We start from the raw sequence: 19,871 nt of genomic DNA on the forward strand, positions 1-19,871 counted from the left end.
GATCTATAGTGTGTTAGGGGCTTTATTCATTTAGTGTTGTTGAATGTACAGTTTGCTGGTTGTTCTTTGACAACACTGCCACTATCACAAAGTCTTTAAAACAAATGATGCAAATTCACACGTTCCTTTACTTTGCCCGATTAAAAAAACCCGTAATTATGATTAAGAACGAAAAAGCATTTTACCTTCCCGGCATTGAAGTTTTGTAACCAAATCAAGATCACCTGAGCTAAAATAAGACGTTCGAGCAGATTCCGGTCGTTGGTTCGCATATTATTGACGTTTCCGTAAAAACAAGAAATTTTCAGTGTAGAATTATTGAATTTTGAACATGAGCGGACGAGAGTACCACGAATATATTTAAAACAGTGAATTATTTCCTTACAACAAACAACACATTGAAATATCTTCGTGGTACTCGCGTCCGCTCATAGTTAAAAATTGCTTAAACGGACGGAAAAACTTCGAATTTTCATAAAATTTAAGTTTTTCATGAGAAAGAGAGGGGTATTCATTATTTTTTTCACTTGGAATAAGAAAAGTTATATTGATTTTTTGTTAGAAGAGACACTATTCTCTTTAAAAATAGTCAAGTTTCTTGGATATTATGCATTCTAATTTCAACGAAAATAGGGGGCCATGCAGTTGCAATAGCTTATCGTACCTTGTCCTTTCTCAAGAATTATATTGAAATACATGTTATTAAACATGTTAAATGAAAAATTGTTTTTTTTGTAATTGTGACATAATAAATTGTTTTTTTTTATGTTGAGTATTATAATCATGATATCAGAAATTAAATAAAAGAATATGAATATAGTTTTTATCTGATTTTGCCTTAAGATGTCTCCACTCCCTGTACTCTTTCTAGCAGTTTTCATATGAAAAATAGTATTATTACAAAAGTACTGAACTCTGAGGAAAATTCAAAACAGAAAGTCAGTAATAATGGTGAAATCAAATGAATATCATTGACTTGGTACAGGCATTTTCTTATATAGAAAATGATAGATTAAACCTTTTATAGCTAGCTAAACCTCTTGACTGTATGACAGGCTGTAATTTGTGGATATTGGGTATTTTACTTAAACATGTCTTGAGAATCCACCAGAGGATGGATTCCATGTTGGATATATATTAGATGTATCAAAGTAGTACTTAACCAATGACTATTTTTAACTTTTTTTTAGACTTTTTTGATGGCAGTGTTTAACAATAGGGACTGTTGTGAGCTTTTGTCTTGACTTTTCATACCACATGCCCCATTTATACCGAAGTGAGTTTTTGTTCTGACTGTTCATACCACAATCCCAATTTAGACCATAGTGAGCTTTTTATCTGACTTTTCATACCACATTCCCAATTTAAACCATAGTGAGCTTTTTTTCTGACTTTTCATACCACATTCCCAATTTAAACCATAGTGAGCTTTTGTCCACATTTCCAATTTAGACCATAGTGAGCTTTTTTCTGACTTTTCATACCACATTCCCAATTTAAACCATAGTGAGCTTTTGTCCTGACTTTCATATCACATTTCCAATTTAAACCATAGTGAGCTTTTGTCCTGACTGTTCATACCACATTCCCAATTTAAACCATAGTGAGCTTTTGTCCTGACTTTCATATCACATTTCCAATTTAGACCATAGTGAGCTTTTGTCCTGACTGTTCATACCACATGCCCAATTTAAACCATAGTGAGCGTTTGTCTTGACTTTTCATACCACATGCCCAATTTAAATCACAGTGAGCTTTTGTCATGACTTTTCATACCACATGCCCAATTTAAACCACAGTGAGCTTTTGTCCTGACTTTTCATACCACATGCTTAATTTTACGTGTGTTTGGGATAAATTTATCAATAAAATCGTATTATCTCAACCTCTTAAGTAATTTGTCATTGAGGGACATAGCCATAGCCTTTTTTTTAATGTTTTACCTACGAATCTGGCCATTCAAACATAGTTACAATTTTTGTAAATGACATTAAACCTTACTTACTCTTTTGCTTATTGTTTTGCTGTAGCATATTTCCGTATTTGCCGACCCCGTTTATCATACTTTAATATCAAAAGGCAGATATAATTACTTATTCGAGCATATTACAATATCCTGTTTCAGTTGTTGTACTTTAAACACCTTTTCCAATTATTTTAGAAAATAGATTGAGATAATAAAAAGAGAGCACCTATCAATACCATCAAGACAGAATATATATATATATAAAAAATAAACGGATGGAAATCGTTTACTTACTGATAATGACTCATACGTGCAGTAATTATAATTATATGATGTGCTCATTAAAAACTTTCTGATGGGATCTGATAGTTTTCTCTAGTTTGTGTTCAAATATGAATTTTGTTTCCATTCGTTTGATATGTTTGAGAAGTTGATTTTGCCAAGTGATATTGGACTTTCCGTTTTGAATACTCCTTTAGAAATTCGGTATTTTTTTCATATTCCGCATAGACATATTCTTTCGTTGTGAATTATTAATATTGCATATTTGTATCAGATGTGCTTATCGTGCTTCTTAAGCCTGTTATTTTTGCGAGTCATTACTGACGTACGTAAATCGACTCAACACATTTCAATAAACAATAGATTAAGTACGTGGTAATACATACAATTCAGTTAAGTGCATGTATAAAAAGTCGGTCAAAACAACAATAGTTCGTATTTCTTTTCATGTCACAGTCGAAAACATGTTAACGATTAAATTTGATTGAAAATGATTTTGAACAATAGAATCGTTATACCGAAATTTTATCTGGAAAAAATTTACAATCAAAAGTTCATGGTTGTCTTTTGATATATCTCTTAATTAAAACGTTCTTCATTCTTTATATTATACATATGAGTTAGACATGTTAGAATATATCATTTTTAATATTAGTGTGATATGAAAGAGAATAATGGCGCAAAACTTACTAAAATGCCAATTCTGTAAGAAACCGTCCAACGTTAAATGGAGGTGTAATACTTGCGACGTATTTTTCTGTGATCTATGCTGGATAAATATTCATTCCGTTCTTAAAAATTCTCATGAACATGATGTAACTGATTATAAAGATATTGACACAGAATGCAGTGATAAAGTGAATCTGAAAATCATCCCATGTTCTACGCATCCTGAACTTAGCTGTTTAGTTTATTGTCGAAACTGTGACAAATCCCTCTGCCCTTCTTGCTTGATTAATCCGTCCAACCAAGAAGAACTGAAAAGGATTTACGATTTGAGGCGTGAAAGTCTTAGAGAGTTGAGGCAACAGATGGATAAGGTGTTGCCATTCTTTGAAGAGAAGGCTGCTGAGTTCAAAATCCTTGAATTTAATACGCTTTCACAGTACAATAAAGTTAATGAAAAAATATCCGAAAGGCAAAGTGAACTGACACAAGAAGCTGAAGAACTTTTCCGGAAATTAGACAGCTTATGGGATCCAAAAAATAATTCACTTACACAAGAGAAAGAAAGGATAACGGACATAGAAAATGATTTGAAACAAAGAACGATTGAAATTGACACTGCATTAGAGGCGTCATCGCCCTCTAGTATTTTTACAGTATTTGAAAAGATCAACAAAGAATTGCCAGCTCAAACTACAGCAATCAAAAAACTTCCTGAGCTAATTTTCTTTGAATCAAGATCAAGTGATTCTAATTTCGGATCCATTATTCAAGTACCTGAATTGAAGTTGGTCAACACATTCACTATTGCCTTACCAGATATTTCGGCAATTGTTACTCTAAATACTGAAACAAGCGTCCTTTACAGTGCCACGACAAATTGTTTTCAGCATTTTACTTTTTCTAATTCCGGAATAGTGAAATCTTTAGATTATTACAGTAAAGTTAAAACAAATTGTTCAAAGCGATATTTCGATTCACCAACTCGAGTAGTAGATATGACAGAGTACCGTGGAAACATTCTAATTTCTGATGAATGGCTTGGCGATGAAATAATGCACTTTTGTCATAGTGTCAGTCAAACAAAATTCACATCCATCAGTAAATTACTACCTTGTGGTGTTCATACAACAAAAGATTCCATTCTCGTGGGATACTGCCACGATCATGATTTCCCTACAAACTCATCTGGAATCATAACATTTAATTTAATGGGGGCAGAACGCAGAAGATTTCAATGTAATTCAAGTATGGATGACAAAAGCTTGTTTACTTTTCCAGCGAAAATTACAACAAATGTAAACAATGACATTTGCATCATTGATTACAAATCTTTATATGCCAAAAATACAGGAAAATTTAATGGTGTGAAACATACATATGAACCAAGGTATGGAAGAGTGGTAACCGTAGGAGAATGGGGGCAACCAAAGTGGACATACAATGGAGATTCAAGGGTCAACGGTGACAATAAATTCACACCCTATGACATTGTTACAACGATGCATGGTCTTATCCTTATTGCCGACAGAGATTCTTCTGCTATTCATATACTGTCGAAGGATGGACAATTTATCAATTACTTTTGTCATGAACTAATTGTGCAACCTGCTAGTTTAAATATTGATAAGTCGGGAAGATTATTGATTGGTTGTTCGTGTGAAGGAGATGGGATCAAGCCTAAAGATGATGAAAGTAAAACTTCTTATCTTCATGTCGCTGAGTTTGTTGATGGATATATGTAAAATATATTTGCGATAGAGGTTCATATGCTTAGGTTATACTATTATATTTTGAGTAGTGATATTGAATGAAATAGATATATATTTCTGACTTGCTATTTAACAAACAGCAAAATTTCCGTAAATAAGCGGCATGGTATATGATTTCATTTTTAACCGGATTTTGGTGACAAAAATGCCGGTTCTTAAATTGGGGATGCTCGGCGGGCGGCAGGGCGGTCGGTCGGTCGGGCGGGCGGCAGGGCGGTCGGTCGGTCGGGCGGGCGGGCGGCAATCAAATGTTGTCCGTGCATTAACTCAAGAACCGTTCATCGAAAGCTTTAAAAAGTTTAAAATGTTGTTACTGACAACTAAATGAAGGTCAAGTTCAATAATGGCCATTTTGACTTTTACCATTCAGGAGTTATGGTTCTTGAAAGATTGAAAAATGGCGTTTCCAGTCGTGTCCGTGCATTTACGCATGAACAGTTCAACCAAAGCTTTCCAAATTTTAATATGTTGTTACTGGTGACAAAATGGAGGTCAAGTTCAATAATGACGATTTTGACTTTAACCGTTCAGGAGTTATGGTTCTTGAAAGATTGAAATGTGGCGTTTCCAGTCGTGTCCGGGCATTTACGCATGAACTGTTCTACCAAAGCTTCCCAAATTTTAATATGTTGTTACTGGTGACAAAATGGAGGTCAAGTTCAATAATGACGATTTTGACTTTTACCGTTCAGGAGTTATGGTTCTTGAAAGATTGAAAAATGGTGTTTCCAGTCGTGTCCGTGCATTTTCTCATGAACCATTCAACCAAAGCTTTTCAAATTTTAATATGTTGTTACTGATGACAAAATAGAGGTCAAGTTCAATAATGACGATTTTGACTTTTACCGTTCAGGAGTTATGGTTCTTGAAAGATCGTAAAATGGTGTTTCCATTCACGTTGTTGCATTTACTCACAAACCATTCAATCTAAGCTTTTCAAATTTTAATATGTTGATACTGATGACAAAATATAGGTCAAATTTGATATTGACAATTTTAACTTTCACCAATCATCAGTAATGGTTCTTGTGATATTGCCAGGACACAAATAAATGCTAATAAATCCGGTTTGCTGTCGTTGTGACAGCCTTTGTTCTCATTACTTCGTCGTCCTTTGTTGTCTGTCATCGTCCATTCGGTTTTTACAAAAATATTATTCTAGGCCGAATAAAATTAACATGGAAACAATTATCATTGAGATATTTAATTAAAAATGTGTCCGATGACCACGCCTGTCAACCAACATTGACGATGTTATATTGTTATTCTTCCCCATTCCTGTTTTGCCCCAAGGAATACAACTGGTATGAGCCAATGTTTTCCCTTGGGAATTGGTATGGGGTAAACGGCTATAGTACACCGAAAATACAAAAAATATAAAGCATAGATGGTTAAATACAAGTCTAATATCTTGAGAACCAGTGAGATTGGGACAAATCTAACAAGGCATAAATGTTTAGAATGATGAGATCTGCATATTGTATATTAACATCAAAACTGAGTACTTTTGAATGAAAAAAAATATTAGCAAGACAGGATTTACAAATAGGCCAAATACTTTAAATTGTTCGACGACTCCTTATTCATTGTTATTAGAACTATTGCTCATTTATTACACTTAAATCATATTTTAGTGCGTTTGTCTATTATTTTGAAAGTTACAGAAGACTTATAACCACTTATTTGCCACACCTTTTTGGAATTTTGGTTCACCAATGCTCTTTAATTTTATAATTGTTTGGCTTTCTGACTATTTTGATCTGAGCGTCACTGGTGAGTCTTATGTAGATGCAACGTGCGTCTGGCGTATAAAATAATAAGCCTGGTACCTTTGATAACTGGAAGCATGTCGAAATGTGTCATTGTGTTGATTATTTGTGTATTTCTCTGTCCTGAATGATCTTGCATTTATTTGTTCTGTAGTCCTATCATGTAATGTCTTTTTTGTGTTATATTTAACATTTTTTTTGGCTAGCCAAAAACCAGGTTCAACCCACCATATTTTTTTTAAATGCCTTGTACCAAGTCAGGAAACTGACAATTGTTATCTTATAGATCGTTTTTGTTTGAGTTACATTGTCCTTTGATTTACCTCTTATGGTTGATGTGTTTCTCTCGATTTTAGTTTATAACCCCGATTTGCTTTCTTCAATCGATTTATGACTTTCGAACAGCGGTAAACTACTGTTGCCGTTAATAAACAAAGGATCAGCAAGACAAAATCTGTTTGTGTGCTTCCTATCACGAACACCAATATAGATAGATAAGCTTTTAAATTAGCAAAATCTATTAGCAAATCAAATAAGCAAAAATGATAAGCCAATGAAGAACTAAAAATACATTCGCATGGCTAGCCACAAAACCAGGTTCAACCCACCAAATTTTTCTTAAAATGTCTTGTACCAAGTCTCAGACAGGAAAATGGCAATTGTTATCTTATAGATCGTTTTTGTGTGAATTATATTGTCCTTTGGTGTACCTCCTGTGGTTAATGTGTTTCTCTCGATTTTAGTTAATAACCCCGATTTGTTTTCTTTCAATCGATTTATGACTTTCGAACAGCGGTATACTACTGTTGCCGTTAATAAACAAAGGATTGCAAGACAAAATCAGTTTGTGTGCTTCCTATCACGAACACCAAATAGATAGATAAACTTTTAAATTAGCAAAGTTTATTAGCAAATCAAAGCAACACAAATGATAAGCGAATCAATGTACTAGTATGTGAAGTAAGCAGCTGGTTCGTAATTCGATATTCGATATTCAAAATTAAGTTGAAAATCGTGAAAAAGATAAATACTTGATTACATTAAAAGCATGATTTTCATAGTTAAGAGGACTGATAAGATACTCAGAGTAAGATACGTACGTAGGAAATCGTTTAAGGATTATATACCCTTCTGTTGATTCAATGCTAAACATATGGAAAGTTTATAGAAAATCCACAGCCTTTATCCTTGTTCTATCATATTTTGCAATTTGATGACTGATAGATATAGGATTATTGCATACAATGCTAGCATTAATTTCCTTAAAACAAGTTTATTAATGTAGTTATTGTTTAAAACCAATAAATTTATAGACCAAATCAAGTACACCATTAAGGGTGTGCTCGACTTAAGTGACTCTTCACGAGGTATTTTGGAATATACAGGTTGGTTCGAACTTTTTGTAAAAAATAGACACTAGCACATCATAGAAAAGCAAGTGAGTAATCTATGTTTCAAATTTTATAACAAAAATTTCGGTATTAAAGGCTGTGGATTTTCTATAAAAATATTGGGTTTATTTTCATCAAAGTACTCTTTTATCTGTTGAATGCAATGAAACAGTACGTAATAATGCTTTGCATCAAGTTTCCCCCTAGTATATGTACAAAATGGCCCGTCTGAATTATTCATGATATTTGTAGTTTTGATACAATTTATGTTTGCATAAAAATTCGTACAAAAGTGGCTACAGAAGGGGTCATAAACCTTAATGACCTCTCCAAGCTGTCTCAAATTTTCGTATTCCTCGAATATAAACCCTTTTCTAAATTGCATATCTGTCTTTATATTATTAAGATTTTTATCAATAAAATAAATCATTGATGTAGTTTTATATATGATATTTCTTAAAACAAAAAGAAAAACCCATAACTCTAGAAATATTAATAGAAATATTTATGGCGCCCAAAAAAAGAAATTTATAATGAAAACCTACCGGGGACCGCTTAAATGAGGGTAACATTCAACTAAATCATAGACTCTGTATATTATAGGTTGTATCAAAAGGATTTCCCAGAATAATGTCATCTTCGATATCTACGGAGGGCTTATATTTTTACTTTTCATCTAAAAATTGTCAAAGTTTTAGGACAAAGGGCACAGGGCAATGGTGAGAGCCCCCTGATGGACATTGAAAGACAAGGGGGTCTCACCTCATTTAAGCGGTCTCCGGTAGGTTTTCGCTATATATTTTGAATACCCAACAGGCACTTTGGGTGCTCCCAAATTTATTTTATTCACGTTTGTATCTACCTATTAACTAAATGCAGGGTTGGCAAAGTATTACCCGCCCGGGAATTCCCGGGTGGGAAAACCCGGGTTTTCCCGGGCTGGGCAATACTCCCAGAAATTGGTTATAGTGGGCAATACTGGGCAATATGATTTTCTATGCTTATTTTAACACTAAATAGTAAAGACTTGGTACAGTTTCATAGTATAACAGCTAAATATATACTTTTTATACAGATAACCAATGACAGTCATCTAGAAGATTGAAATGTCAATTTCATTCTCTTATATTCTCTATTAATTCTAATTAACAGAAGATTTGTACATTTAAAGATACCTTTTTAATTACCAATCATTGTTTAATAATCCAAACCTTGAAACATGCATTTTATCATGTTTTATTGCAGTGTTAAAGTGACTTGTTAATTTTATTTGTCAAACATTCATATTGCTAAATAAACACCCTTAGGGGTCATGTCAATATGAATGAATGAATGAATAAAACTTATAGAATTATAAGGGCTGATTATTGTTACATAAACAAATCTGTATTCTAATCTGAATAATTACTAATTAGTGACATTATTTGAATGTAATTTTTCTTACAAGTAATTGTTAATTCTTAATAGGAGTTATATTTATTTGAAAAAAAAAATTTTTTGCTTTATATTTACAGTTTGCCCATCTAGACAAATGCTTAACAAACAAAATAGGGTATAAATATCTTATCAAATGTATTACATTTGTGTTTATCACTGAATCCTCTTGAAATTAAGACAAGTATTTTATATTACCCAGTATTGCCCAGTATTACCCACTAAAACCCAGTAAAACCCGGGTTTTCCCAGTATTTCCCACTGGGCTGGGCAATACTCATAAAACCCGGGTTTTTGCCAACCCTGACTAAATGCCTGTATAATTTTAGAAAGATTGAGAGATCAGGGGGCTCAAGTCATTGCCCTGTGCCCTTTGTCCTAAAATTTTGACAAATTTTACCTAAAAAGTGAAATCTAAGCCCTCCGTAGATATCGAAAATGATGTTATTCTGGAAAATCCCTCTGAGACAACCTTCATATATAAATAGTCTAATATTTTATTGAATTGTATGGACATTGAAAGACCAGTGGGGTATTACCCTCATTTAAGCTGTCTCAGGTAGGTTTTTGCTAAATATAAACGATTTCCTACTCATCTTATCAGTCCCCTAAACTACGAAAAATATGCTTTTAATTTTATTCAGAAATATTTCTTTTTATGATTTTCAATTTAATTTTGAATATCGAATAACGAATAACAAACCGGCTACTAATTTCACATCCATAGCAAATCAAGATCTACAGATAAGTTCGCATGGCCATATTTGAGTTTTCACTCAATAATGACAATTTTAACATTTTTTTGTGTTTTTGCCTATTATCATAAAAGACAGAAAGACAATTTAATAGATCATTTGAAAGACACGATGAACATGTGTACATACAAGTAAATTTTTTCGAAATCGTTTGTAGATTCTAGAAAGGAGTGATTGCCTTTTGCTATGTTTTGGGCAATTACTAACTTGATGCTATATAGAAACTGTTAACATATTTTTGTGTGTGTCATGAGTTCTATTCTCGTCCACAAAGGTGGTGAGGATCCATTGTTGAAGAAAGTCATTTAACTAGGTTAGAGTCATAGGCTTGTTGGAGCCTTTAAAATATCTTCATTACTTTATGTCCACTATGTCTCGGAATGTTACTCAGCTTTAATAATACGTAATACGACATATCGAGGTAAAGGAAGACAAAAACGCTGAAGAAAAATATCCAATCTCATTAACAATGAAACAGAAAACATGATCGGCACAACACATAAAAAGAAAATAATTTGGAAACTGAACTAAACTATAAACCTGCACTAACTCTTTGTCTCAATTAAGAGAGTCTCTATAATTGTGAAATCCGTCTTATTCATCATCCGGTAATAAATTGCATTCCGTATTGTTTTGAAAAAAAAAGAAGGATGAGAATGTGCATACTGTTCACTCATCGGCATCTGTGACTTATTGCACAAGGGTCGTAAATTCCCTCAAAAAAGAAACTTAATTTGTAAACACTTAAGTTTCAGCTTAATATAGAAGCCAATTCAAACGAAAATTTGCAAACAATCGTTATCGTTGGTTTTGTGGGTAATGTATGATCACCGGCAAAAGGGTAATAGTTTAGTGAATCAAGTGACATGTCAAGCCTTTCTTAGGATGAACCTTTAGTTAAAACTCATAATCTCCAAAAGCAACAAGTCAATATTTTGAATAGCCCTTGATGAGGACGAGCCCAAAATGTGGCTTGAAGTTATCCTACAATAATTTTAAACTATTGATACCGGCGTTTCGTTACCGCTATTAATATTGTAACAATTTTTGAAAGGGGGTTGGATATGACTTATAGAAACAAGAAGTATTGAATACAATGCACAAAATGACTATGGTATCCCAAAATTAAGTACTGGTAGCCGATTAACCCGCCGTTAATAAAAGCGTTTATATTGCAGATGATAGATAAAAATGAGTTGGTAAATCATGATCGGTGCAAAAGAATTGGTGAATGTGAATAAATGAAACGTTTTAAATTAAATTTGCAACTGTGGTTCTTTTAAATAAATAAAGGCAACAGTAGTATACCGCTGTTCAAAACTCATAAATCCACGGACAAAAACAAAATCGGGGTAACAAACCAAAAACCGAGGGAAACGCGTTAAATATAAGAGGAGAACAACGGCACAACACCAAAACGCAACAGCACACAGAAACGGACCAAGCAACAGACAACACACCACGAGAATAACAAATATAACATCAAAACCAAATATATGAATTTGGGATAGACAAGTACCGTGCCACGTCTTATCTCAAAAATAAGAGAAAACACAAACGACTCAACGTTACAATGCAACACACACACAGAAACGAACAATATTATATGGCCATCTTCCTGACTTGGTACAGGACACTTTTAAAGGGGAATAAAAGTCGTGGGTTGAACCTGGTTTTATGGCATGCCAAACCTCGCACTTTAATGGCACAGTTAAATATAACATTGAAATGAAAACAAAATATTACAGGACTACAATACAAATAAAAAGGAGAACATATTAGACAAAGAAAAGCATGATTAATAGATAACAAAAAACATTAGGTTTAAAATTCAATACGCCAAAAATGCGTCTAGTCCACACGAGACTCACCAGTGACGCCCAGATATAAAAGATCGAAAGTGAAAAAAAATACAAAATTGTACAGCACTGAAGATCAAAAGTTGAAAAGGTTTTGCCAAATACGGCATTGTTTGTATGCCCAGGATAAGAACATTCATATTATATAGAACAATTCACGCTATTGCAAACAGTAAATTTTAACAAATGAATATGAAAGAGATATACATAACGAAACTGAAGTATTAACTAATTACAGAAAACTAAACTCAGTTTATACTCAGAACAAAAGCAAAAGTTCTTTCCACACGGAAAGGTGGAAAGACCTAATAACAACAGGACACAAAACGCGAACAGGAAAAAATAAAACCGAGCCACACAAACCTCATCAAAATCCGGGGTTTTCAAATTTTGGTTTTATTCAGACAAGGAAAGGTGAGTACGCTATCACTATACCATTTAAGCGATGCATTGTAGTTTGACACGATTCACTTTGATAAGACATAAAATGGCAGAATAAAAGTTCAGACGGTTTTAGTCCATACACAAAATTGTTCAAATCAAACGTTTTCAAAACAAATAGTTGTAAATATTATTGGTCAGACACATGATCATTAGTATGATATCTTTAAAGTTCATGCACTTAGAATTATCGTACATGCGTTGCCTTCTCTGTGCCAAGTATAAAGTACGCAAGGTCTTGAGTAATTTAAGTCATTTATTGCGATTGTAAATTTGATTTGACATTTGTCTTGTGACTTAGGTCCCCTATGTAATTGAATACTTTACGTGCTTAAGGGTGAATAACTGTAATGGTAAATATGTGTTTAATTATGTGACATTCGACGCTTGCCTTTGGACATTCCGGTCTTTCCAATTTTGACAATCCCTACCATCATTTATACTTATACTTTGTCGAAGTTAAAAGTTTATTATTCATACTTGTAATTCCGAGTTGACGTTTTCTTTTTTGATTATATCGACTTGAATATATTTTGTTACATTACATTAATCTTTTGTAGACTGTGTATTGATAACTGATGTTGAGGTAGCGGCTAAGGGAATGCAGATATAAACATTAGCGCATTGTAATAATTTAACAAAGAAACACAGGCGTATGTTAAATCCGGTAATAAGTCTAATTCGATAGGTCACATTAGGAAAGAGTGTAGACATATCTTCCTTTCGTCTCATGCTGTATCACAACCTTTTTGTAAAGATTTCATACAGTTATGAATAGTCGGTATAATGTAATATCAATTTTTATCAAAGCTTAAGGAAGCAAATGTATCCTTCAAACTGTCTCCTACGCCTGTATGCAATTAACCTTCATGATACGTTAATCATAACTATTTAATAACATGACTTTCAGAGGAATGTAGTTTATTTTAGAATTCTACTTATTTTTAAAATGTTCAAATACTCGTTATTATTTTTTTTTTTAGGAAAACCAATATAGGAATATAACTAATATGATCTCCTGTGTGATTTTGTAGGCTATAAACTACTAGAGATATTTCGGGTAAAGGGGTTTGTAAAATGTTATTTCAATACAGTCTGATAAGATGATTTTCAAAAGTATATAAAAAAAAGTTTGAAATATGCTTCCCTGTCCTCTGTAAGTTATCTTTGCGGATGTGGATGTATAGTTTTGAGTTTGGTTTTTTTTTCATCCAGGAAAGTTCAATTGAATTTAATGTAATTTTCAATGCGTATTTGTTTGTTTTCCCTTAAATAGGTGTTTATTGTTGGCATACACTTTTACATAATTTCTTTGATAATCACAAAAAACAATTGTCATACAAAAACAAATGATTTGGGGTATGCATCTATTATAGTTTTTTCCAATCCTTCAGTCTTACTTTTCCCTATATTTCGTAAAGCAGGTGGGTCATTAAAACCAAACTATTTTCTATTAACAGAAGAACTATTATAAAGTATATGTTTGAATTTCAAAATAGTCAAATGTTTAGATTACACCGCTGCAAATAATACTTCAAAGCAGTTCAATTCATCAACTCGAGTAGTAGATATGACAGAGTACCTTGGAAACATCTTAATTTCTGATGAATTGCTGGGCGATGAAATAATGCACATTTGCCATAGTGTCAGTCAAACAAAAATCACATCAATCGGTGACTTGAAACCTTGTGGTGTTCATTCAACTAGTAATACTATTCTTGTAGGATATTGTAGTAGTTATCTTCGCAGCAATAAAAAATCTGGAATTATAATACTTGATTCAACTGGAAATGAAATCAGACGTTTTGAATGTAATGCGACAAATCAGAAGAGGTTATTTACCTTTCCTGCTAAAATCACAACAAATATTAACAATGACATTTGCATTATTGACTACCAGTCGTTTAATATAGCAAAAAATCCAAGATATGGTACGCGTTATACGTATGAACAAAGGGAAGGAAGAGTACTTACCTTAGGAGAATGGGGTCAACCAAAATGGACATACAGTGGCCACGGTGGCATCAACTGTTACGATAATTTCACACCGTATGACATGGCAACAACGATGCATGGTCACATCTTAATTGCGGACAGAGACTCTAGCACCATTCATGTCGTGTCACAGGAGGGAGAGTTTATCACTAAATTTTGTCATGACGATATTGAGAACCCTAATAGTCTTAATATTGACAAAATGGGGAGAATACTGATAGGCTGTTCAAGTGACTGGGATGGGGGGAATCATGAAGATGACGTAGGACGTTGTCAAACTTCTAAACTTCATATAGTTGAGTTTGTTTGATAGACATCTGACTGCTGTAGAGACATAATTTGTTGTTGATATACAATTTCACTGGTTGCACTTCAATTCATAATATTTCAAACTCGTTCCTTAACCAACTGTTAGTTCTAGCAACTCTTACACTATTTCTGCTGCTGTTTTCGTGTACAATAAATCAATTGATTTGAAAACTAAGAAAATTATCTACTTAGTAATTAAATTGTGAAAATCAACACAAGGGAACATATTTGAAAATGAATCTGAATTTAAAAGCAAAGATTGTTTATTCTAGATTTGTAAAAAGGAACGAGTTTCGTAAATCATTTATCCATGGATTTCGTTACCTCAACTAATTTAAAACTCCTGAATTATTCTTTTATAGACAAACAATTTAGTTTGGAATTATTTATCAAAGGTAACGGGAATGTGCTTTAATACGCCAGACGCACGTTTCGTCTACACAAGACTCATCAGTGACGCTCAGATAAAAATAGTTATAAAGCCAAATAAGTACAAAGTTGAAGAGCATTGAGGACCCAAATATCAAAAAAGTTGGGCCAAATACGGCTAAGGTAATCTATGCCTGAAATAAAAAAATCCTTCGTTTTTCAAAAATTTCAAAGTTTTGTTAACAGAAAATTAAAAAAACAACAACTACTAGTATATAATTGATATCCATGTAAACACCGAAGTGCTGGAAGATATGCTGTACATGTGGAATTGTTATTAAACACGGAATATCAAATACTAGTATTTATTGCAATGTTATTAAAGCTGGCAATAGATATTTATCGCTTTAGGGATATGAAGCCGTATGGTCAAATATCCCATCAATAATATATCTACGTGAAATCAACAATAATTTATATACATTGTACTTTCTGATTTATTAAATATTGTTACTTCTGTGTTTTACCTGCTTAAACGGCTTCAGCAGGTCTAGTAGTCGCTGAAATCTGTCATACCATTTGTCATCGCATCAGAAAGAATAAATTTAGAAAACTGCCATCAATGTTTGAAAGATTGATTTTATATCTGGTCAGCAGCTTCATAATTTTGAGTTGCTGCATGTAATAAGTTATTTGAGATATACTGTGCAGTTTCTTTCTGTTGGCAGACAATTTAAAATTTTCCATCACTCATTGTACAGGGAAACTTTTCACCAAACAGTTCTTTGCTTCTATGGCAGCCAAAAATTTCATAATTGGTCTAAATATTATCAGATTATAGAGTTGTAACTTTAAGGATGTACACCTCTAAGGAGTCAGAAATTCCTAAAATTTCAGCTTATTTCATAATTTGGATAAATGTTTTACTTGGTAAAAAGTCAAATTTGAGAATTTGGATCCAATAAGTCTTCTTCGATATTGTGTCGATTTTCTGGTTTAGTATTTCACAGTCCTTGATAACTACTCCTCTGAAACCCAGTTTTAAGATCTTTTTCGTTTACCTCTGTTACTTGATGTTAAACACTTTGTATATTTCACTTGCATGCGTCTTATCTCTGTTTAAAGGTAGTTTGTGATAAAAATGTTTCAATTTTGGTTCTTCTCTTTATTGCTTGAAGTTAAAAAGTTATTCAACATGTTCAAGTATATCACAGTTCCAATAAATATAAGTAGATATACTTACTAAAACGGTGATGAGATTATTAATGATGCATTTCCAATCCTTTAGATGTACGTTTCAGCAGCTAATTATCGATAAACAGTGTATATTCAAATTAATGCAATGTTAGTATTATAAAACAATTATGTAATCAGTTATAATGATAACTGTGTCTAAAAAAATTACATGAAATTTGCACTTTCAATTGAAATTAGCTTCTTCATACTTCCACCGAGAGGGTTGATTTTAATATATTTTGTTCCTTGATCCAATATCTACAAAATCGTGTCTCAGATTTTGGATAAAATGTATAGATCAAATTTAAACTAATCATACATTATCTACTTTTATGTGGTAAAGATGTTTAAACTAATTACATATTTATGAGAGAATGGAATACGATAGCGGTAATTTGAGACACCCTTTTGTAGCTCCTGCTGTGTTGATTATGAAAACGCTAAAATTTCTTGTGTAGTTATAAAAATGAAAGAGTCAAATTCATTCAAGTGAATTGACCACGATTTTGCCATTAAATGCATAAAAATTGATTACATAATGATTGTATCTACCTATATATACCTCTTTTAATAATTTATAGCCAGTTTAAAGAAAGTTGCATCATTTTTAGGTTGGAGATTGGAAGTAAAAAAATCTTTGTATTGTTCTACCTTAATCATATGTTTCTTGCACAAATGCTGGAATGTCAACGTGTATTTTCGTTGTTTGCTTCAACAAGTTTGTAAACTCTAGACGCCAACATGTTTCCCTCCACAATGAAGATAAGAGTTCAACCATTGGTCAAGAATAATGTATTCGGAATGGGCGTAACTTTAATCAACCGATAGATGGCGCAACATTGTTATCACAAATATTGGCTCAATCTGCCAAGGGTGGAGTGCAGCCGGGTGGGTCGTAACCCTTGGGTAGCGAAGATGACATCCCTTTTGTTTTCGATAAGTTAAAACATTTCTAGATGTATTAATTTGAAATTAAAGATATGAAACCAAACGGTCCTACAACCTTTCGATAAGATGTACATGCTATCAACAAATACAAGTCGATGACATACTAAATCATAACCATTGAGGCAGATGAAACCACAGATTCTGATTTATTAACTGTTCTAGGTCTAGTAGTCGCTCAAAGCAGCCATGTCATGTTGTCCCTGCATCAGACAGAATAGAGTTTTATGTTTATTTTTATGTGTTCATTTCTTCTCTTAAAAATTGAATTGATACATTGTACCTAGTCAGCAGCTTGATAATTGTGATTGGTAACGTTTAAGAAATTTTTAGTTATGCTGTGTTTCTGCTTTCTGGAGGCCAACAATGTGAAATTTTCAATACTCATTGTACAGGGAGACTTTTCATCAAACATTTCTTAGCTTCTATTGCAGCCAACAATTTCATATTTGGTCTAAATAGTATTGAGTTGTTACTTTAAGATATTTCTATATCTATCATGCAGAATCTTAATTCCTGTTTGTCAATAGTTGAAAATATGAAAATAACGAGGTGTGGTATAATTGCAAACGAAACAAATATCAATCAAAATGCAACTGTAAATCCGTCAACAATGACAAACACCAATACCGTATAGTCAGCTAGAAAAACCTCAACAAGAAAAAATTGAAATAATTCAAAACAGAAAGTAAAAGTCTAATTAATAACAAAACCAAAAATGAAAATCAAATATGACAAACATGCACCTAAGACAACCTCTTAACTAAAGGTTCTATACTTGGAACAGACACATAAAGAATGTGACAGTGTTAAATACGTTTGAAAGAACGTATCCTCCCCTAAGCATTTAACTTGCTTATACCCTGGTCAAAAACAGTGGTAAAACACGAGACAAGAAGAGATACAAAACTCTGAAAGCACAACTATAGAAGGAGTCTAGACAAGCACATGTTACTCACATGGAAGATGTCGCAAGCTGCGAAAAAAACCCCAAGAGATTCTGGTTACATGTGAGAGCCGGAAACAAGATGCATCACGGATTGTGACATTGAAGTCAAAAGATGACTTCCTCTATAGTGACAGTTACTAAGGCATCTATACTGAACCAGAAATTAGTCAGTGTACACCAAGGAAGATGTTAGTATGTTACCTGAACCTTGGCCGTTGTAAGCCATTTAAAAAAAACCAGCCTATGCAATGATCAAGTATGCTTCAACAGCGTGGAACTCCCCTCACACCACCTTGATCAAAAGCTTAGAACGGCCACAGCGCAAAGCAACACGATTCGTAAACGACCAGTACATAGACACTTCCCCAGGATGTGTCACTGGACTACTAGACCAACTCAAGTGGGATAACCTAGAGCAGACGTATAAACTAGCGACTTGCCCTTTGATACAAGATCCAGAACAAACTAGTGGATACAACCAGCTACCTACTACACACCTGAGGAACAAGGGATTGCCATAAAATAAGACAGATAAGAGCCACTAAGGAAGTTTACAACTCCTTTTTCCCACACTCTATAAGAGTTGGAACCTACTGCCAGACAGCTGCAAAACTACTAAAGTGAGCAGTATGACAATGTCCCTGTCACCCTCCAAAATTAACCCAAAAACTCATAAAGATGAAGAAATATAATAGTAAGTGCAAAAGTACATCATGTGAATAAGATTCTGCGAAAGATTCACAATATGTTGTCTAGCAGTTCAGGAGCATTTACTGATGCAAAATTTAGTAATAAGGAAGTATGAACTATATAATGCCCCCTTTATAAAGTAGAGGGTCACAAAACAAGGGCATGGTGGAAAGAGACAGAAATTTTGCAAAGCCAAATACTGACTTCTTACGCGACCTAAACAAGTATTACTGAACAAGTACACACTATTGTTAAGGGATTTTTTCACTGTGTTGAAGACCTATTGGTGTCCTATGTCTGTTACCTGCTCTTTGGTCAGGTTTATGTCTCTTTGACACATTATCGTGAAGTCATCTGTTCTCGATAGCAATGAGCGTGGTTAAAATAAAAGTAGTTTGCGAAATCGCACATTTTTTCTATTTGTCAGTATTCCAAGGACAGAATAAAAACTCACTTCAAACAAAAATTAATTTCAACATTTCAAGTTTTCAGACATTTTACAAAAGTAAAAATAATATTTTTCGATTTTAGCCTACTTTTCCTAAAACAACCCCAACTTCATATAATAAATAGCACTTTTCAAATGTAAACAAAACTTACCTTAAAAAGAAGGTCAAGTCCACATACTTTACACATGTGGTGTGACGTCGCTGTGGAAAAAAAATATTTGAAACGCAGTTTGGACCATATCTTATCAACTATAAAATTAATTCAATTCAATTATCGGAAAAGTAATGCCCTTAAATATTGTTACTGTGACAAGAAAAATATTATCAACATCTGTTACAACATCTTATAACATATAAGGATTGGTTCAATAATTTAAAATCATCTAGAATTAATATTCAATACATATTTTTGGTCAATAAGGCCAAAATTCATAAAAAAATGTTTTCTAGAGACAAATGATAGTAAATTCATACTTTTCTTCAATTTGAGTAATTTTTAATCTACTATTTATATCAAACATGCTTACAATACTATACTTTTCACAACTATCGAAAACTGATGACATATTGCACACAATGTCAAAATTGAGTACA

General features: G+C 33.1%; 1 protein-coding gene across 1 annotated transcript; it reads left to right on the plus strand.

The window, feature by feature from the left end:
* The first annotated feature begins 2,922 nt into the window (after positions 1 to 2,922).
* Positions 2,923 to 4,659, plus strand: LOC134727568 (uncharacterized). Its single transcript, XM_063591948.1, has one exon. It carries the CDS (start codon positions 2,923 to 2,925, stop codon positions 4,657 to 4,659), a length of 1,737 nt encoding a protein of 578 aa, XP_063448018.1.
* Positions 4,660 to 19,871: the final 15,212 nt, after the last annotated feature.

The sequence above is a fragment of the Mytilus trossulus genome, chromosome 8 (assembly GCF_036588685.1).
Source record: "Mytilus trossulus isolate FHL-02 chromosome 8, PNRI_Mtr1.1.1.hap1, whole genome shotgun sequence".
NCBI classification, from domain to species: Eukaryota; Metazoa; Mollusca; class Bivalvia; order Mytilida; family Mytilidae; genus Mytilus; species Mytilus trossulus.

Excerpts from the sequence above, each read along its gene's own strand:
- LOC134727568 (XM_063591948.1), top strand. The coding sequence starts at position 2,923 with ATGGCGCAAAACTTACTAAAATGCCAATTCTGTAAGAAACCGTCCAAC.